This window comes from Dermochelys coriacea, chromosome 7 (assembly GCF_009764565.3).
Source record: "Dermochelys coriacea isolate rDerCor1 chromosome 7, rDerCor1.pri.v4, whole genome shotgun sequence".
Lineage (NCBI taxonomy): Eukaryota > Metazoa > Chordata > Testudines > Dermochelyidae > Dermochelys > Dermochelys coriacea.
Window position 1 is genome coordinate 122466717 of NC_050074.1, and position 22106 is coordinate 122488822.

At 41.7% G+C, this 22106-nt stretch overlaps 1 protein-coding gene across 1 annotated transcript in view; it reads left to right on the forward strand.

The window, feature by feature from the left end:
• Positions 1 to 22106, forward strand: part of PCGF6 (polycomb group ring finger 6) — a 55591-nt gene that overhangs the window by 14469 nt on the left and 19016 nt on the right. The window contains 2 exon segments of the mRNA XM_038408124.2: positions 8530 to 8557; positions 14744 to 14842. Of these exon segments, the coding sequence (XP_038264052.2) occupies positions 8530 to 8557; positions 14744 to 14842 (127 nt within the window).

Sequence of the window (22106 nt, forward strand, 5' to 3'; positions counted from 1 at the left end):
ACCCAAGTCCTTTCTGCAGAACTGCCACTTAACCAGTCGGTCCCCAGCCTGTAGCAGTGCATGGGATTCTTCCATCTGAAGTGCAGGATTCTGGACTTCTCCTCGTTGAACTTCATCAGATTTCTTTTGGCCCAATCCTCCAATTTGTCTAGGTCACTCTGAACCCTATTCCTATCCTCCATCGTATCTACCTGTCCCCTCAGCTTAGTGTCATCCACAAACTTGCTGAGGGTTCAATGCAATCCACCCCATCATCCAGATCATTAATGAAGATGTTGAACAAAACCGATCCCTGCTGCACTCCGCTTGATACCAGTTGCCAAATAGATATCGAGCCGTTGATCACTATCCGTTTAGCCCGACAATCTGGCCAGCTTTCTATCCACCTTATAGTCCATTCATCCAATCCATACTTCTTTAACTTGCTGGCAAGAATACTGTGGGAGACCTTATCAAAAGCTTTGCTAAAGTCAAGGTATATCACGTGCACCGCTTTCCCTATATCCACAGAGCCAGTTACCTCATCATAGAAGGCAATCAGGTTGGTCAGGAATGACTTGCCCTTGATAAATCCATGTTGACTGTTCCTGATCACCTTCCTCTCCTCCAAGTACTTCAAAATGGGTTCCTTGAGGATCTGCTTCATGATTTTTCCGGGGACTGAGGTGAGGCTGACCAGTCTGTAGTTCCCTGGATTCTCTTTCTTCCCTTTTTAAAGGATGGGCACTATATTTGCCTTTTTCCAATTGTCCGGGATCTCCCCCAATTGCCATGAGTTTTCAAAGATAATGGCCAATGGCTCTGCAATCACATCAGCCAACTCCCTCAGCACCCTCGGATGCATTGTATCTGGCTCCATGGACTTGTGTATATCCAGCTTTTCTGAGTAGTCCTTAACCTATTCTTTCACCACTGAGGGCTGCTCACCTCCTCCCCATACTGTGCTGCCCAGTGCAGCAATCTGGGAGCTGACCTTGTCTGTGAAGACTGAGGCAAAAAAACCATTGAGTACTTCAGCTTTTCTCACATCATATGTCACAATAAGGGTCCTACACTTTCCCTGACCTTCTTGTTGCTAACATACCTGTAAAAACCCTTCTTTCTACCCTTACATCCCTTGCTAGCTGCAACTCCAATTGTACTTTGGCCTTCCTGATTACACTCCTGCATGCTCGAGCAATATCTTTATACTCCTCCCTAGTCATCTGTCCAAGTTTAGGCCTCCAGGAGATCCTGCCCATCAGTTCCTTGAGGGATTCAAAGTCTGCTTTTCTGAAGTCCAGGGTCTGTATTCTGCTCCTCTCCTTTCTTCCTTTTGTCAGGATCCTGAACTTGACCATCTCATGGTCACTACTGCCCAGATTGTCACCCACTTCTACTTCCCCTACCAATTCTTCCCTGTTTATGAGCAGCAGGTCAAGAGGAGCACGGCCCCTAGTTGGTTCCTCCAGCACTTGCATCAGGAAGTTGTCCCCAACGCTCTCCAAAAACTTCCTGGATTGTCTGTGCACTGCTTTACTGCTCTCCCAGCAGATGTCCGGGTGATAGAAGTCCCCCATGAGAACCTGGGCCTGTGATCTGGAAACTTCTGTTAGTTGTCCGAAGAAAGCCTCGTCTACCTCATCCTCCTGTTCTGGTGGTCTATAGCAGATGCCCACCACGACATCACCCTTGTTGCTCTCACCTCTAAACTTAACCCAAAGACTCTCAATAAGCTTTTCTCCAGTTTCATCCTGGAGCTCTGAGCAACCCGTACTGCTCTCTCACATACAGGGGAACTCCTCCACCTTTTCTCCCCCATCTGTCCTTCCTGAACAGTTTCTACCCATCCATGACAGTGCTCCAGTCATGTGAGCTACCCCACCAAGTCTCTATTATTCCAATCACATCATAGTTTCTTGATTGTCCCAGGTCTCCCAATTCTTCCTGCTTGTTTCCCAGGCTTCTTGCATTCGTGTACAGGCACCTAAGATAACTAGCTGATTGCCCTACTTTCTCAGTATGAATCAGGAGGCCTCCCCTGTTGCACCCTCCTCCTTGTGTTTCCTCCCGGTATCCCACTCACCTCAGGGCTTAGGTCTCCATCCTCAGCGAATCTAGTTTAAAGCCCTCCTCGCTAAGTTAGCAAGCCTGCCAGCAAAAGGCTCTTCCCTCTCTTCGTTAGGTAGATCCCATCTCTTCCTAGCAATCCTGGAACAACATCCCATGGTCAAAGAATCCAACACCGACACCACCTGCATAACCATGCATTTACCTCCACAATTTGATGGTCCCTACCTGGGCCTTTTCCTTCAACAGGGAGGATGGAGGAGAACACCACTTGTGCCTCAAACTCCTTTATCCTTCTTCCCAGAGCCATGTAGACTGCAGTGACCCATTCAAGGTCATTTTTGGCAGTATCATTGGTGCCCATGTAGAGAAGTAGGAAGGGGTAGCGGTCTAAGGGCTTGATCAGTCTCAGCAGATACTTCGTCACATCCTGAATTCTAGCTCCAGGCAAGCAGCACACTTCTTGAGTTTCCCAGTCTGGGCAGCAGATAGATGACTCCGTCCCCCAGCACCACCACCACCACCACCACCTCTCTCTTGCTGTCAGCAAATATCCAGCAAAACCACTGGCAAAGTGTCCCATCCTCCTCTAGTGCTGGCCCACGTAGAGAATGACAATTTACTACTGCTCTCTGGTACTCCATTAGCTCAAGTGGCTGAGGATTGTGCAGTCATTCCAAAGGTTACAACCCTGCTGATGAACTATGTGGGTGTCAATATGATGGGATTTCTTTTATTTAATTTTAAGTCTAGGAAATCGCACTCACAAAACTACATTAAAAAGACATTATTACAGTTGAAAAGTCAAGCACTGAAAAGTTAGGAAATGCCAGAATTGCCTATGTAATCTTAATTTGCCCCCTCCCACACACTCCGTTTCCCTGCATTTTGCATTTAATTATGTAATCACATAATATTTCCACAGGACCCCTGCATCATTTCACACACAGGGTAGACCATGCTCTAGGAATGAATTAAGGGTATGTAGTGAATTAAGCACATCGGTAGGACCCCTGCCTCATTTGTTGCGGAAGTTGAAAGGTATGTGGTGAATGAGACGGGATTTCAGGAAGAGACAGGATGGCATCCTGGCTAAGGCAGTTGAATACAGACCTGGTATATTGGATTCTATCCCTGTCTCTGACAAAGACTTTCTCTGTGAGTCTGCACAAGTCACTTAAAAACATCTGTTCACAGGTGGTCACTAATTATTTATTCCTTTTTTCTGGATGCCTGACTCAGGACCCAGGAATCTGATTTGCAGAAGTGCTGAGCAGTCACAATGGGAGCTGTGTTTTGAACATCTGAAGTGCTATAGTAAGCAATCAAGTCTTGGGAGTCTCAAATTGGGCACCCAAAATTTGTGGGTACATTTGATCTTAATCTCTGTGCCTCAGTTCCCCATCTGTAAAATGGGGATAATAACTCTTCATCTCACAGGAGCATTCTGAAAATAAATTAATGTTTGTGAAGCACTTGGATCCCATAGTGATGAGCACCATAAAAAAGTCCATGAGGAAATTATAAATTCTGTGTGCAGAGCAAGGTCTGAATATTTTGTAGTAAATAAAGCTTGGGGCCACATTGTCTATTCAAAAAGATCAAGGAGTACTTGTGGCCCCTTAGATTCTGGCCTCTCCTAGCTTTTAAATGATTGACTTTGCAAACTTAATAATGTTCCTTTAACTCATATTTTAATGTACTTCTCTACCATAATCAGTGTGATATAACGATATACATTCCACTAGCACAGTCCATGCAGGTTCCCATTAACTTCAGGCCCGTTCCATTGCAAGATTGGGACCTAAGCTTGATAGAAAACATTGCTGTATTATACCACAAGGTGGCAGAGACAACCTGCACAGAGCGTAAAGTGACAAATGGGTACATTTACATTCTTTGCAGCTCAGCTAGTACGTTGACAAATCTTCACCTTTCTGGATATATAAATACGTAATTGGTAAGTTGCAACTTCTTTAAAAACTGAAATATTGTTTTAGCACAAAATGTCCTTTAAAGGCAACACATCAATGCTACAATTTTTTTTGAAGGAAAGATATGCTTTTGAGAACATTAGTAATGGTTAATGACTATATAGACAGCTTCTTGACACTATCCTTAACTATAAAATAATTTGCAGTTTGAGTTGATTTGAGAAAAGTAAATCTATTTAAATTAGCCCTTGTTTAAGGCTATGCCATTAATTTTTTTTTTTTTTTTTTTTTTTTTTTGATTCTCAGCAGATGCATTTTTCTTTTATCAGTTCAAAAGGACCTTTGTCAGGCAATTTAGATCCCAAATCTAAGGATGTGTGTGTGTGTGTGTGTGTGTGTGTGTGTGTGTGTGTGTAGCTTGATTGAATTTGTTTTTCCGCTGGTTTGGTTTTGAAGCATCCCTTTAAGTGTTTTCAACTCAAACATTACAGTTTTATGCAAAAGTTCAGTACACAATGTGAAACTGACCAGTTTGGTTTCATTGACTATAGTGAGTGAAGTACAAAAAGTAAGTAAATAGCAAGTAAGTAAAAGTAAAAAGAGTGAAGACCTAAACTAAAACAGCCACAACGAAAACATTCTTTTGGGTGCAGTAATCTAAGGAGCCAGTAAGAAAAGTAACAGCAGTAACAAGTAGCTTTTATTTTTTAGGTGACTGTCTCTTTTTTTTTTTTTAACCTTTGCTCTTAGGCAGATGTTTAAGAATTGCAGATGTTGTAAAAAATGCTCTGCTTTCCTCTTCAAAACTTAAAATCAGAAATAACTTGCCCATGAAATGGAGGGCGAGATTATGAAGTCTTAGCGACTAAAGAAAACTTTAAAAGGGTTGGGTCAACCAGCCGGAGTTTTTTTACATTGAAAATTTGCTCCCAAATTACTTGTATCATGTTCTCAGAGCACGTGAAATGGTTAAATATTTTCTGCAGCAGTGGAAATGGATCAGAGAGAGCCACTCCTGGAACGGAAATGCTTATCACTATCTTTTTTTTTTTTATTTCTCTTTCAGATAACATTATTCTTCAGTCCCTTTTAAAACCTTTCTGACCGTACTCTCCTGTCCAATCTCAGACACACATACAGATAATGAATAAAATGAGACATTCTGGAAGATAAAATTCTAGCCTGAGTGATTCTGTCCCTACACCTAGGAAAAGGCAGCTAATCTTTTAAAATACATTTCAGCAGCTGATTGTAATGCTGGTTTTATTCAACTCTCATGGAAGGCACATATTGGAGATGGTGATATCTAAATATAGCAATCTAAAGCTTCACGCTAACATTTGGTCCATGTAGGCATTGCAGAGACATTTTTCTCTGTTACATGTATGTGGTCCGTAGCAATTATAGTCAATAAACATTAAATGGGCAGTGCTTGATTCTGCTTCTTCCAAGACAAACTAAGTGCTGCATTATTTCTCACACACATCGTTAGTTGAGACACAAATAATGAGACATGAAGAAGTGGGCATTTTTCATGCTGAAAGCCATCCTTTTTAGAGAATTTGTATAGTGAGAAGTGTAAGGTTATGCAGTTAGGGATTAATAACAAGAATTTTAGTTATAAGTTGGGGACGCATCAATTAGAAGTAACGGAAGAGGAGAAGGACCTTGGAGTATTGGTTGATCATAGGATGACTATGAGCTGCCAATGTGATATGGCTGTGAAAAAAGCTAATGCGGTCTTGGGATACATCAGGAGAGGCATTTCCAGTAGGGATAAGGAGGTTTTAGTACCATTATACAAGGCACTGGAGAGACCTCACCTAGAATACTGTGTGCAGTTCTGGTCTCCCATGTTTAAAAAGGATGAATTCAAACTGGAGCAGGTACAGAGAAGGGCTACTAGGCTGATCCGAGGAATGGAAAACTTGTCTTATGAAAGGAGACTTAACGAGCTTGGCTTGTTTAGCCTAAGTAAAAGAAGGTTGAGGGGAGATATGATTGCTCTCTATAAATATATCAGAGGGATAAATACAGGAGAGGGAGAGGAATTATTTCAGCTCAGCACCAATGTGGACACAAGAACAAATGGGTATAAACTGGCCACCAGGAAGTTTAGACTTGAAATCAGACGAAGGTTTTTAACCATCAGAGGAGTGAAATTTTGGAATAGCCTTCCAAGGGAAGCAGTGGGGGCAAAAGATCTATCTGGTTTTAAGATTCTACTCGATAACTTTATGGAGGAGCTGGTATGATGGGATAATGGGATTTTGGTAAGTAATTGATCTTTAAATAGTCAGGGTAAATAGGACTAATCCCCTGAGATGGGATATTAGATGGATGGGATCTGAGTTACCCAGGAAAGAATTTTCTGTATTATGTGGCTGGTGAATCTTGCCCATTAGCTAATTGCCATATTTGGGGTCGGGAAGGAATTTTCCTCCAGGGCAGATTGGAGAGGCCCTGGAGGTTTTTCGCCTTCCTCTGTAGCATGGGGCATGGTTGACTTGAGGGAGGCTTCTCTGCTCCTTGAAGTCTTTAAACCATGATTTAAGGACTTCAGTAGCTCAGACATAGGTGAGGTTTTTCATAGGAGTGGGTGGGTGAGATTCTGTGGCCTGCGCTGTGCAGGAGGTCGGACTAGATGATCAGAATGGTTCCTTCTGACCTTAGTATCTATGAATCTATGAATGTAAAACTCTGTTAGCTTGTTTTTCCTGTGTGAACTATTAGCTGGAATTCTTCTCTGCCCCACCCTCACCACCTTAAAATGTACAATATTGTGCTGTTGTTCAAGCATAGTCTCTGGATCAGATGACCAACTGGTGTGTTAACCAGTGTATCTCCATTGAAGCCAGTGAAGCTCTTGATTTCCGCTAGCTGCAAATTTGGCTCTTTTTTTTTTTTTTGTTGGGGGAGAGGGGGTTGGCTAATTCTTTTTGGCTTTCATCTGAAGCATTTGGTATTCTCCTTCTTTCCTAGATAGTGTCTGCACTAATCAACATATATGTACTACTCCTGGGGAATTCTGTGCCACTGCACATGTGCAGAATTAATGTCCCCTGCAGATTTTTTTCTCTGCAGAATATAGATTCTTCTGGAGAGGCGCAGTAGCTACACCTTTTCGCCACCAGGGGCTGCTATGGCACCAGAGGAGAGAGCGGCCAACCAGCAGCGAAGGCTGCATTCCTCACAGTGAGGCAAGATGAGGAGGCACAGGACAGACAGAGAGGGGCATATGGGGCTTCTTGCGGGGTCACAAATTAGGGTTCAGAAGGACTGGTGGGGGGACAGACTGGGGCGTGAGTCAGGAGCTAGTGGGGTGACTGCATTGAACCAGGGGCTGAATGGGTGGGGGGTTGCAGGACCATATAGGGATGGGGGTGGAGTGGATGCAGAAGGAACACATGGGGATGGGGCGGATGTGCCTGACTGAATGGGAGAGACTAGGGTTCTGCCAGGGTCTGCATGGGGGAGGTTCCCCAACTCCCTAACAATCCCTCCCCCCACCAAAAACAACTGTTCCATACTTCTCCCTCCCACACCTAGGTTTACCGCCAGGCTCCTTTCCAGCAATTACTTCCCTCTCCCTCAGCTCCTCTGTTACCCTTGACTCCCCCAAGCCTTTGCACTGCTTTTGAGGGGTGCAAGAAATAAGTTTCTGTATTGTAGTTTAAATGAATTATTACTCAAAGTTCTGTATTAATATGCGTAGTAAGGAATATATTTGTCAAAAAAAAATATCCTGAATTTTTTTTTTGTCTGTATTGTTACAGACATACTTGCTGACAGGTATTTTGAAATAAATTACCATAATAAATGAAACTGGCATAGTTATATTGTGTTATTTTCACAAATAAAATATGCAGAATTTTGCAGAATTTTAAAATATTGTGCACAGAATTTTTAATATTTTGGCACTGCATTTTTTATTTTTTGGTGCAAAATTTCCCTAGGAGCAATGTACTCTGAAAGGTCTATGTTTAGCCCCAGGGACCTCTACAATGGTGTGAGATGCTCTGTCAGTATTATTGAGCACTGTCTATTAGCAGCTTAGATACCAGTAATAAGCACAGTATAAATACCTAGACAGCAATGTTTGTAACCTTTGGAAGACATTTTTATTTTTCTAGTTATCCGAGCTATATTTTGTTCCAGACCACTCCTAAGAAAGTTAATGTTATATTTGATAGTTTACATTATATATGAGATTTGTGTATGTTATTCTGGCTTATTTGTTTTGTTTTCACTTCAGAGTGGCAGATTTAAATATGAAAAAGCCATAAAGGGTTTATTTTACAGGAATGCAATAGTGGAGAAAAAGGAACAACTATATAAATGCAATCTATTTGTATTTCATTTATTATTAGGAATTCAATTAAAAGGAAATACCTTGGGTTTTTGGTTTGTTTTATTTTAAGGGTATTTAATGCACCAAAACTGTGTGGTATGATTGTGGCTTATTGATTATAGTAACTTGAAGTTGCTAATAATTATGTCGCTTAAAGATATTATTGATTATGTTAACTTTTCTCTTGTCTTTCAGAGCTAATGAAGGCGCAGGGAATTTTAAGGTGTGGATGTGACTTGAATTTATTTTCCTATACATTTCACTTGGGAGATTTGTATAATTTTAATCTAATTTAATGTAGCTCATCTGGGTTTGCTTTGCACTAGAAGTACACCTGGACACACAATCTGGAGTTTACCCAGTGGAGTATAAAGTGATATTGGGCTACTTTGTACTTTAAAATCCATCATAATGCATAATGTCACAGGGTGTGGCAAGAAGAGAGACTACAAAGGCAGGAAAATAATACTTTAGTATGGGAGAATGGAACATAATAAAACTGACTAGTCTCGCTTGTTGCTTCAGGCTCTGTTGGATGAGTGTCCTTATTGTACCTTTATTTGGAATTCTGCCCAAGGGAGTAGTCGTGCCCAGAGTGTTGCAGTTTGTTTTGTTTTTGTTTTTAAATCTCTGATTTGTTCTGGAAGAGGTAGTTTATAATGTGTGTTTGTGTACTTATCAACCAAGAGGTAGTAGTCTTGAGTTCTAATGTATAACCGCAGGAGGAAGATGGAAGGCACAAGAAATACTTGTGCTTATTTGTTAGGCAGCTAAATAGACTTCTCTGGTCAGCTGCTAGTTCACTCTCACCTTGATCTCTCCTGTGAATAATGGTTACTGAACTGGAAAAGAAATACAGCTCCGCGGTATTGCAATGTAGAGTCAACTAAAACTTGTTCCTACTGTGCCAAATCAGTGTAGTCTCATAGTGTGAAACTGCCCATCTCTTGCTGCCTTCTCCATAATTTGACAGGGTGTAATTAAGGATGTGCAAAGTGTATCATTTCAGTATGTGAATAAATACCTTGGAAACAGGCTCTACTCAAGCCAAGCAATAGATAAAACTTTAAATTATGTAATCACATACTACATTTTATCTTTTATGACAGCAGGATGTTAGGAATAAAAGGATATGGAACAGCACAGAGTAGCGGATTGTAAAAGAGAAACTAAACATGGGTACATTTAGCATTGAAATATGCAACCTTAATATTTAAGAATGGGAGCAAACAGCATTTTACTAACATACTACATATAATTTGTCTTAATTCTTTCCCATCCTTTTTCCTTTGCCTCATCTTTATTTTTAGCTGGGTTGATTCCTGTCCAGACTGCAGGTACAAATCTGAAAAGGTGCAACTCGGGTGCAACTACTCACCTTTGTTATGATTTATTAATCATTATGGTAGAGCTTAATAGCCAACTGAGAATAGGGTCCCACTGTACTAGGCACTCTGCCAACACTGAAATGAGATTGTCCCTGTCCCAAAGGGCTTAGCTGAGCCTACAACTGAATTGTGAATGTAGATTTTGTGAATGAGAAAGTAATCTGCAGAGAGGAGGCTGCCTTCCTGAAAATATCTCCAGCCAAGTTGCTTTCTCTACATTGTTCTCTTCCCCTCCGGTGGCTTTTCTCCTCCTTTTTTGTCTCCTGCATTGTTTCTTTGTTTCTGCCCCTTACCTCTGTTTCACCCTCATTCTCTTTGCCTTGGATTGATGCCATCTCCCCATCAATTCTTTGCTCAGCTTTCTAGATTTGAAGAGGTTTCAGAGTAGCAGCCGTGTTAGTCTGTATTCGCAAAAAGAAAAGGAGTACTTGTGGCACCTTAGAGACTAACAAATTTATTAGAGCATAAGCTTTCGTGAGCTACAGCTCACTTCATCGGATGCATTTGGTGGAAAAAACAGAGGAGAGATTTATATACACACACACAGAGAACATGAAACAATGGGTTTATCATACACACTGTAAGGAGAGTGATCACTTAAGATAAGCCATCACCAGCAGCAGGGGGGGGAAAGGAGGAAAACCTTTCATGGTGACAAGCAAGGTAGGCTAATTCCAGCAGTTAACAAGAATATCAGAGGAACAGTGGGGGGTGGGGTGGGAGGGAGAAATACCATGGGGAAATAGGTTTCAGAGTAGCAGCCGTGTTAGTCTGTATTCGCAAAAAGAAAAGGAGTACTTGTGGCACCTTAGAGACTAACAAATTTATTAGAGCATAAGCTTTCGTGAGCTACAGCTTACTTCATCGGATGCATCCGATGAAGTGAGCTGTAGCTCACGAAAGCTTATGCGCTAATAAATTTGTTAGTCTCTAAGGTGCCACAAGTACTCCTTTTCTTCATGGGGAAATAGTTTTACTTTGTGTAATGACTCATCCATTCCCAGTCTCTATTCAAGCCTAAGTTAATTGTATCCAGTTTGCAAATTAATTCCAATTCAGCAGTCTCTCGTTGGAGTCTGTTTTTGAAGCTTTTTTGTTGAAGGATAGCCACTCTTAGGTCTGTGATCGAGTGACCAGAGAGATTGAAGTGTTCTCCAACTGGTTTTTGAATGTTATAATTCTTGACGTCTGATTTGTGTCCATTCATTCTTTTACATAGAGACTGTCCAGTTTGGCCAATGTACATGGCAGAGGGGCATTGCTGGCACATGATGGCATATATCACATTGGTAGATGCGCAGGTGAACGAGCCTCTGATAGTGTGGCTGATGTGATTAGGCCCTATGATGGTATCCCCTGAAGAGATATGTGGACAGAGTTGGCAACGGGCTTTGTTGCAAGGATAGGTTCCTGGGTTAGTGGTTCTGTTGTGTGGTGTGTGGTTGCTGGTGAGTATTTGCTTCAGATTGGGGGGCTGTCTGTAAGCAAGGACTGGTCTGTCTCCCAAGATCTGAGAGAGCGATGGCTCGTCCTTCAGGATAGGTTGTAGATCCTTGATGATGCGTTGGAGAGGTTTTAGTTGGGGGCTGAAGGTGATGGCTAGTGGCGTTCTGTTGTTTTCTTTGTTGGGCCTGTCCTGTAGTAGGTGACTTCTGGGTACTCTTCTGGCTCTGTCAATCTGTTTCTTCACTTCAGCAGGTGGGTATTGTAGTTGTAGGAATGCATGATAGAGATCTTGTAGGTGTTTGTCTCTGTCTGAGGGGTTGGAGCAAATGCGGTTATATCGTAGAGCTTGGCTGTAGACAATGGATCGTGTGGTATGATCTGGATGAAAGCTAGAGGCATGTAGGTAGGAATAGCGGTCTGTAGGTTTCCGATATAGGGTGGTGTTTATGTGACCATCACTTATTAGCACCGTAGTGTCCAGGAAGTGGATCTCTTGTGTGGACTGATCCAGGCTGAGGTTGATGGTGGGATGGAAATTGTTGAAATCATGGTTGAATTCCTCAAGAGCTTCTTTGAAGAGGTGTACATGGTTTCACGGTAGATGTAACGTTAGCTTACAAATTGAGTTTAAAGCAATTCAGCCATTTTACTGGCACAGGAAAAAAATCTCCAGTATTGAAAAATGTCCATATCTGATGTATATTTGTTCCCAGTAATAAAAACATTTGTTAGGGGTAATAAAAAGTCTAAAACATTAGAGGGAAATAAAAAACATTTACTGAGGCTGACATGCATGCACAGTAACCGCCTTCCATAAGGAGTTTTCCTTCATTTTCATACTATGTTTCTAAGCTATGCAGATGGCACCTCTTAGTTCATATAATGGCTTCAGAGGAAGCTGCTCAGATGTAGGCACTGAATACAGATTACCACCCACTAGAGTTAAATGCATTTTATATTATTAATACATATCAACAACATATATTACTTAGGCATTCAAAGATTATGCAAACTTCAGCTACGTCTGTCACTCAGCCTCCTGATGTGTAGTTTCAGAGCCACATAGTATGTCAGTGTCATGATTTTTCCCTTTGGGGACAGTAGAGTTTGTATTTCTTTAGTGCTGAAATTGGCGGGGTGGGGGGGAGAATTAGGAGTCAAATCAAATTTGACCTAAAGGTTAGGCTTCATAAAACAGAATCTTACAACATCTGAATGTAATTGAAATGTTTCCATAAGATGATGATTGCTTTTTTTAAATTCTAGTAGAAAGTCTAGTAACAAATATTCTCCTGCAGTGTTTGCAACCCAACCATTGTACTGGCCCATGAGAACTTGTTTGAGCTGAGAGAAACTGCAAAAATAAATTGCATAGACAGAAATAGGTTTTGATTTTTAAAACACTTTCTATTTTAATAATCTAAGACAGGGTTTGTGACATAGGTAAGGAAATTGATTTTTTTTTTTTTTGGAACCTGATCCAACCCCTTTTTAAGCCATAAATACAGGCTTCCAGTAACAGTCTGACTGAAACTCAGCTTTAACTCAGAAGTCTTCTACAAACACTGAGTTCCAGGTTCTACCAGCTTTTATTCACCATGTACTGTATTCCACAAGTAGTCCCATTGGTTCCAACTGGACTGTTAACAGACTGATACTAACATGGATGAAGGTGGCAGAACTGGGCCCTGAATGATCTCAAAGAATCACCTTCAACTCCCTTCAGAGTAGCAGCCATGTTAGTCAGTATTCACAAAAAGAAAAGGAGTACTTGTGGCACCTTAGAGACTAACAAATTTATTAGAGCATAAGCTTTCGTGAGCTACAGCTCACTTCATCGGATGCATCCAATGAAGTGAGCTGTAGCTCACGAAAGCTTATGCTCTAATAAATTTGTTAGTCTCTAAGGTGCCACAAGTACTCCTTTTCTTTTTGCTTCAACTCCCTTGAATGCCTTTACTGGCTGTTTTTCTACATCACTGTCCACTTCCTTGCTATGTCATTAATAAGCCCCCATTTACTTCTCTGCTTTCATTTCCTCCTCTTTTTTTTCCCCCTTATGCTCTTATTTCTCTCCCCACACTCCTTCTTTCTCACTCTTGGCTTCATGCTTTTCTGCTTCTTCCAGCCAAGCTAAATCTCCGTGTTCAAATCCCTCCTTCAGACCCGTTTCTTGTGAAACCTCTCTACCTAGATTCCCTATCAGCATTGTCCCCTGATCACCTTCCTTCTGCATAATTCTCCTGTGTATCTGAATTAGATTGAGAGATCCACTGGGCAGGGGACTCTTTTTTTTTTTTTTTAATGTGTTTTGTGTGTTCTATAAACAATGCTCTGATTCGTGCTGTACACTAAGCTACAATAGCATGGGTCAGCAAAGTAGTTCTGACTCTGTGTCTGACTTTCTATGCGTTGTTGTTTGAACATGATTGCTATATTATTACAGGTGGAATTAATATTTGTGTCTGTGACTTAAATCAGAGTAGCTTGGCCCTTCGTGTTCATTGTACTCTTTGTCTTTGGAATATGGCTTGGCTAGTAAATCACAGCCGTCCATAATTTAATGTAAAAAATCCAGTTAATTAGGACAAAGGGAACTCCATCTATCACGTTGAGTGCTGCAGCCTGTTCTGTCTTTGTGCCTCTTTTTTGTATCCACCCAAATCATCAGGCAGCTGTTTAGCATTTTATCTGTGAAAAAAATCCTTTTTAAAAAAAAATCTTCAAGAATGGCATAATAAACGTCATGTTGTTACAGTCCTCACCATGGAAATACTTGGAAATGACAGTAAAAGCCTCCCATCCAGTCTAGCCATTCTATTCATCACTGTGACACATTGAGTTGAAAATGATTCTGGGATTCGGATAGTGCTAATCTAGCCACTGCAGAGCTGAAACATCACTTATAAGAGGCTAAAAAAAAATTACGCTGTGTGAGCTGGGAAATACCAGAGGGTTTTATTTTCTTAGTGTAGCTCTGAAGTGTGGCCTGAGATCATAGGTATGACCCCTATTTTATAAAACTTAAGTTTGTGCTTGTGGCAGGCAACTCCTTTGCTCATAGATGAAAAGAGGTATTTATCATACTGCATGAGAGCAATTTAATGTCTATGATGTAGTAAATTATGTACAGCATCTGTGCTGCCCGGTAGTTAAAATTGGCATGCAAACTTGGAACTCCATCCTGCTCTTGTTGATGTCAGTGCAGGTTTTTGCCATTGATTTAGATAGACTCCCAGGGTCCAATCCTGCTCCTGTTTATTATTTTTTAAATAGTGCCTTTCATCCCAAAGTGATCTAGAAACAGGGCAGAGAGGAATTCAGTAAGAGGTTAGGGGTTTGTTAATGGAGTGGATGGGTGAGGTTCTGTGGCCTGTGATGTGCAGGAGGTCAGACTACGTGATCATGACAGTCCCTTCTGGCCTTAAAGTCTGAGTCTAATTCAGCTATCTTCAGCTGTAGTCTGTGGGGCCTTTGAGCAGGGGTTAGGCTTGGGCTGGAGGAATCCTCTGTAGAGAACCCTGGATGGGAATACATAGCATTTTTAAGTTGCTTACTGTCCGCTCTTTTTGCAGCCATTGGAAAAGAAGTTTGTGCGAGTTTCAGGAGAAGCAACCATCGGACACGTGGAAAAATTCCTGCGAAGAAAAATGGATCTTGACCCAGCTTGTCAGGTAGGTTACAAGAGAGGCATTCAGCCCACCTTAGGGTCAAGACTTTTTTTTCTTAATATTTCAAGTGAGTGATGTATTCCATGGCTGCTGGTTCACTCTGATCATCGCAGTACGTGTCCAGCAAACAAGCCTGGCATGTAGGGTATGTCTACACTGCATCTGGAAGCCAACCTCCCAGCCTGGGTCTACAGTCTTTTTTTAGCGGGGCTCTCACTAGCATGCTAAAATAGCTTTGTAGATGTTGCGGCTCAGGCTGGAGCTTGGGCTCTCAAGCCTGTGCAACATCAAAGCAATGTCAATAGAGCTGTTTGGTAGCGTGCTAGTGCAAACCCAACTAATGTAAATCTGTCAACCGAGGCTGAGAGGCTTGCTGTCAGATACAGTGTAGACCAGTGGTCACCAAACCTGGGGACTCTCCCAGTCGATCGCGATCTCCAGCCGCGGCAGTACAGCAGGGCTGCCTGCTGCTAAGGCAGGCTCCCTGCCTGCCGTGGGCCCATGCTGCTCCCAGAAGCGGCCAGCGCAGCCAGGGTGGGGGCAGGAGGGCAGGGATCACCACGCACTGCTCCTGCCTGCAAGCACCGCCCCCGCAGCTCCCGTTGGCCGGGACGGGGAACTGTGGCCAATGGGAGCTTTGGGGGTGGTGCCTGCAGACAGGGGCAGCTCACAGAGCCATGTGTCCCCACTCCCAGCCCTCCAGGGGCTGCAGGGGCATGTAGGCCCCTTCTGGGAGTGGTGTGGGACCCCAGCAGGCAGGGATCCTGCCTTAGCTTCACTGTGGTGCCAACTGAGGTAAGTGTCACCTGGCAGGAGGCCATACCCCAGCCCTGACCCCCTCCCAGAGCTAGCACCCCATATCCCCTCCTGCATCCGAAAATCCTCCTGCATCCCAAGCCCTGCCCCAGCCCTCAGCCCCCTCCCAGAGCCAGCAACACCCCATACCCTCTCCTGCATCCCTGCCCCAGCCCTGAGCCCCCTCTCAAACCCAGCACCCCGTACCCCCCCCGCACCCTAATCCCCTGCCGCAGTGCTGACCCTCCTCCCAGAGCCAGCACTCCCTCCTGTACCCTGACACTCTGCCCTAGCCCGGAGCCCCCTTCTGCACCCAAATACCCTCCCAGAGCTTGCACCCCTCACCCCCTCCTGCATCCCGAACCCCTCAGCCCCAGCCCAGAGACCACACCCCCTCCCAAACCCCTGACCCAGCGCAGTGAAAGTGAGTGAAGGTGGGGGAGAGCAAGTGATGGAGAGAGGGGGGCATGGAATGAGTGGGGCAGGGCTTTGGGGAAGAGGTGGGGCCTCAGGGAAGGGGCAGGGTATATCCTGGTTGCTCTTAAATTCAAAAAGTGATCTTGCGTGTAAAAGGTTTGGAGACCACTGATGTAGACATACCCTTAGAGGCCAGAGGCAGAGCCATGGTATTCATCTAATCCAGTAAGCAAACTCCTAAAAGCTGTGATTCAGTGTGTGTACCAGGGGATCATGCAAGATTTAACTGTCCCCACTCAGTAGCAGCTCTTTTTAAATTTTCTGATAATATTCTCTGTATATCGCTTTAATAGTACATGGGGCTTGACAATAGGTGGAGTACGTTCAATAAAAGCCCAATGGCATTGCAAACAAAAGGCACAGAGGGAGGTAGAAGGGAGCGTGGGAGGATATGAGAGCAGAGATATAGGCAGGAGTTGGATTTAGGTGAACACAATAAGGCTGAACTGAATGTTGAAGGAGGCTCAAGAAGATTAGAGGGTGGTGGGGGAAGATGGTGATTTTGGAGGGGTGGGGTGGAATAAAAGTGTGTGTGTGTGTGTGTGTGTGTGTGTGTGTGTGTGTGTGTGTGTGTGTGTGTGTGTGTGTAAAATAGAGGAACACTCAAATGTTGTGCACAGGATTTAAACACCCGGTTCTCATTGAAATCAATGAGACTCACACAACTAAAACCCCATGCAACTTTTAGGAAATGATTCCAACTACTGTTCAGCTGAGAAGGCTGCGGGAGTTACATAAGCATAAATGATCCATCCAGCTGCTGACAGGTAACTGGAAAATCCAGCTGCTGCTGATGAGAATAGGCAAATAGCAGAAATAAAGTGATGGTCTTGGAGTTCGGTTTGTTTGTCTCATACATCATACATAAAGCATGACTGTTTGTTTTTTCCAGCTTTGAGTCTTTATTCATGCTGCTTGCTGTCACACGGTGACAGTGCAAATTGGATATAAATTATTCATCCTGTAGAAACAACCTAGTTACATTTACTGGTTTCCTCTCAGTAAGAATGTATGTAGCTTCCCATTGTAGATAGTGCTGTTGGGAATCCTAAGTAAATAAAATTTTTCTTAGATGCGAAGTTAGAGAGAAGCCAACATTCAATTCAGACGTGGATGGTACTTTAAAAAAAAAAAAAAGCATCATATTTGGATTCTAATATTCTGAAGTTCTGGGCACCCACAACTCCAATGGAAGATGCAGGTGCTCAGCTTTGAAAATCAGGCCGATGCCGTTTTACAGACTTGCTTCTAATTCTGCCAATCTAAATTCTTCTTGTAGAGTTTAATATGTTATTTTTCCACTTCCTGTCTCCCAAACTGTATTCTAACTGTGTTATCCGTTGTAAAATAGATGCCCCAGAGTTAGTTTAATTTCCCTAGTGAATATGCTGATTTCTGTATGGAGTGTTAGCTAACGGTTTATCAACGGGACTCCTACAGCCACTGTGCAATAACTAAAGCACTTGAAAGGGCTGACAAAAAACATCTTTGTATGTTGTGCCACAGAATCTGATAGCTGTGTGAGCTATTTGAGTGCCTAACACTTGTTTGTTTGTCTGTATGCCTGCTGCTCTAGCATTAACTGATTGCTTTGGGATATCTAGAGTTGTGTCACCTCATTGTCTGAGAACGGGTATCAAACACAGCTTCCCACTTTAACTCCGGTGGGTCAGTAGAGATGAACGCTCATTTCTAATGAAGTGTTCTCAGCACTCATTATAACGGTCTGAAATGAGTTAAAATGGCCAAACTCTCTTGAAATATGAGTTGAACTTGGTTGGCCCTGTTCACACGGACAGGACAACAGAGTTCAACGTCATTTGAAGCATGGCATTACAGGGAGCTGATTTTGTTACCCATTCTCAGACAGTGCTAAAATTGTGTGTGCATGTGTGCCTAAGTGTGAAAGATACTCTGTGAAACCAGATTATATCCTTGGTCATCCACCTTTAGTAATGTAGCTGAGTAAACAACTTCCCCATCCTGCGATCAGGAGCAAGAGAGATGCGTGCATTCTGTTCTCCTGTAAGGAAACCAGAGACTTAATGTTTTATGCAGCCAACTAGTACATTGTAATAGCTTTGAAAGTCTTCTTATGCTGCTCTACTGCTGTGAAAATTTAGGATGATTGCACTGTTTGCTTACTGACATGGTGACCTGTGAATCTTTGAAATGACAGTCTGGCTATTGGAATATTTTCTTCTAAGAGCAGCCAAAATACTCCTTGTCAAGGGATTTAGAAAAAAATCTGTATATGGTTATAATGAGCTAAACGGCACGATGGCCAGTTTTTCCATACTGTAAAGGGCAAGTGTGTTGCTCTGGCTCTAACCCAATCCTGTTTGCAGTGTGGAAGCATTACTTGTGTTTCATTGAAGGGCTTGTCGTTCTCTGAACGTTTTGGTGTATTTGTTTCTGCTGTTCTGTTCTGTTACGCATGAGGAGAATATATTTTCACTGCTCATGATTGAAATCTCTTGCATTCAAATGTTTGCCTACATTCACTTGAGATGCTGCCAATATATTTTGACTGCAATATAATGAAGTGGTGTGGCTATGCACTTGTTCATTTAGTCCCTCCATGCTGTTCTATGGATCTTTCAGTAAAGGCAGCTGCAGTAACCATCTGACCAGCAGAAATATGTACCGGGGACAATACTTTATGCCTTTGTAGCCTTGGGCTTAGGAGTCTCCGGGAACCTTAATTTGGTTTCATTTTATGGAAACTCACTAAGCTGTCACTACAGCAATGTGATGTTCTTGCTTTTTCTTAATGAATTATATTCACAGGGTTGTGAGTTTTTCTGTTGTGTTTTTAAGTGCTGGTGATGTGACTTTTTTCTAAGTAATTCTTCTCTTTCAGAGCTCAAACACTGCTTCACTTAGAAAAGTAATTAAACAAAATCATGGCTCTAGAGTTAAACTTTCAAAGGGACTGGAGGTCTGTACTCTTGGGTTCTATTCCCAGTTCTGCTGCTCTCTCTCTCTGATATTCAGCAAGTCACTTCACCTTTGTGCCTTAGCTTCTCCAGCTGCACTTTTGACATCATGTAAAGATCCTGTTCCATACCTTTATCTAAAATAATGCTGCTTTCACCAGAATTTCTACATGATTTGACAAAGATTCATCTTGGTATCCTCATTTTTAAGGATGCAAAAGTTGATGCACAGGTGATGAAGTGATTTGTTCAGCATAACACACCAAGTTAACAGCAGTTTTGGGAACTGAAATTTGAGTCCTGACTCTCAATCCTTTCCTTTATCTGTCAAACCATGCTCTGTCCCACCAACACAACATTAAAAAAATATCCTAGAGAGTCCATTTTCAGTAAAACAGAAAAAAGGTGTTAAAATGAGACTTGACTTGATGGCTTGGAGATGAATGGGAAGAGTTCCAGATAAATGGGGTACCATAATTAAAAGTCTGACACATCCTTTTGCAACACTCACATGCACCCGAGTGCAGAAAATCATGGAGAAGAGAGCAAGGGAAGACCAAGACTAGAGCTTTGGAAGCAGTTTCTAAGCCAATAGATGTAAATTGAGTCTGTGGAGAACTTTGGAAAACCAGGAGGGCAATTTTGAAATGGAGTCAATGACAGTAAGCCATTGAAAATGACACAGATTGGCTAGGGATGATACACTCCTGCTTCATGAAATGAAAATGTAGTTAAAACATGAGGAAAGTTATCCTGAGGCTGATTGCTTGGAGCATAAAAGTGTTTAATTCTAATGCTGTGGATGAGTGGGAGAGAAAGAAATGGTTTACTCCCTTCACTATAACATCTGCAATTCTCAGACAGCAGCTCTGCTTCATGTCATAAGTAGGATGAGCAATACTTGCATTGCTTGGTGGCTGGTCTGAATACTCCCACTAGGAGGAAACGTCTTGTGATTTTGTAGAAATATTACTTACATTTAGGGCAGGCTCTCTGCATCCTCATGTGGGGACACAGAACAAGGTCAGGTGCTAAGTCTTCTCTGCTGCTTTAGCCAATGTCATTTACTGAGGTATCGGAGAATGTGGTCAAATATATTCCCTTTCTGTCTGATGAAGGCCAGCAGGAAAGTATGAGGTCCATTGTTGAAAGAGAAATGTTAACACCTCTTTGAGCAGACTGCTTTATTGCTTTGAAGGAAGCATTAGTGTAGCCTTTTCATAAGAAACTATTGCTTGACGTTGATCTGGTCAAATATCAACTGGTATCCATTTTTGAATAGTGTTGTGGCGAGACAGCTCTTGCACTCTTTAGATGCTTCTAAGCTTTTTTCTAAGCTAAGCTTTTTTGTGCAAGCGTTGTCGGTCTGGAGGGGAAGTTATGTATGGGGTTTTTTTGTTTTATTTTTTTCCTATATCAAATCCTTTCTACCCAAATAGAAAATGACATTTCTAATCGTTGTGATTACTGAAAACATGTAATAACTTCTGGTAATATTCTTAAGGCCCCAAATCCATAGTGACTTAGATGAAAATAGTTCCATAAGGGAGCAAAGGGGAGTTAAGTGTTTTGGACAAAGGAAGCAGGGTATACAATGTATTGTTCAAATGTAAAAATCTGAAAACTGTCCCTGACTAGTGTGGCACACAAGGGGCATAAATGTTGAGCTGTCATCTTCTTGGTACAGTATTCAGAACTGAAGCTGACTGTCTGTTGGTAAAGATGCCTGAGAGAGAGGCCAGATGTGCCAATAAAGATCAGTAGACTGATGGATCATGTCTTACTTTAGTTTTCCATGATGGATGATAAAACACAGATTGTAAAACTAATAGGCTGAATATAAGTCAGTGCAGACAGATGTCTTTGAGGAAATAAGATATAAAGCCATGTGAGAGAGATTTTAAACATACAAATGCAAGAGTGCTATGACTGTCTTTCATTGGTTTGCTATCTAAAATTTGGCAGTGGATTGAGAAAGTGTAACAATGTACACTCTCTGGCCAACTTCCTTGGAGAATATTAAAGGAGTAATAGTTATTATGACATTGATAAAGGCATGAAAGTTTTTAGTGTCTCTACTTTGGCTTGATTTCTAAATTTATAATTCAGTGTCCCACATTTATTTACCTATGAGGTAGGACTAAAATATTGACTCTGAGCATCTTTTTCAATCACAGTTCTAAACTTTATCCTCCTCTCTGAGGTTTTATCTTAATATATCTTGCTAGTTTTTTACATGTTAAAAAAATTCAAGCCTACTTAATCCTTCAAGCTTCAAAAACACTTAAGGAATTTCTTGTTGTTTGTTTTAATTTCATTCACTCATCAGAGTCCCTCACAGCCCTCCTGATTTCTATCTTTCATTTCTCCTTCCATAGTCTCCTTTCTGTTGGCTTCATGTGTGCTGCATTTCCATTTTCTAAAGGATACGTGTTTGACTCAAACATCTGCTTGAGCCTTACCATTTAACTATATTGGCTTCCCTTTTTGTTTAGGCGTATACCCATTTTCAGTGGCCGTACTATAGAATGCTTCATAACGTCCATGCTGAGTTTAAGGATTTTTTATTTCCTCACTTCTGATTTGAAGGTCTTTGATTGTCTTCCTCATTGTTTATTTTTATTATTAATTCCCCCTTTCTAAAGTCTAGTATGTCAGTGCAAGTCATTGGTATGATTCCTCTCCCAACAATGTTGAACTGAATTATATCTTAGTGGAGTTGTCAAGCGATTTAAAAAAATAATTGCGATTAATCACATGATAAAAAAATCAATTGCGCAATTAGTTGCACTGTTAAACAATAACAGAATAGTATTTATTTAAATTTTTGGATGTTTTCTACATTTTCAAATATATTGATTTCAATTACAACACAGAATACCAAGTGTACAGTGCTCACTGTATATTTATTTTTAATTACAAGTATTTGCACTGTAAAAAAAAAACTATTTTTCAATTCACCTAATACAAATACTGTAGTGCAATCTCTTATCGTGAAAGTTGAACTTACAAATATAGAATTATGTACAAAAAATAACTGTATTCAAAAATAAAAC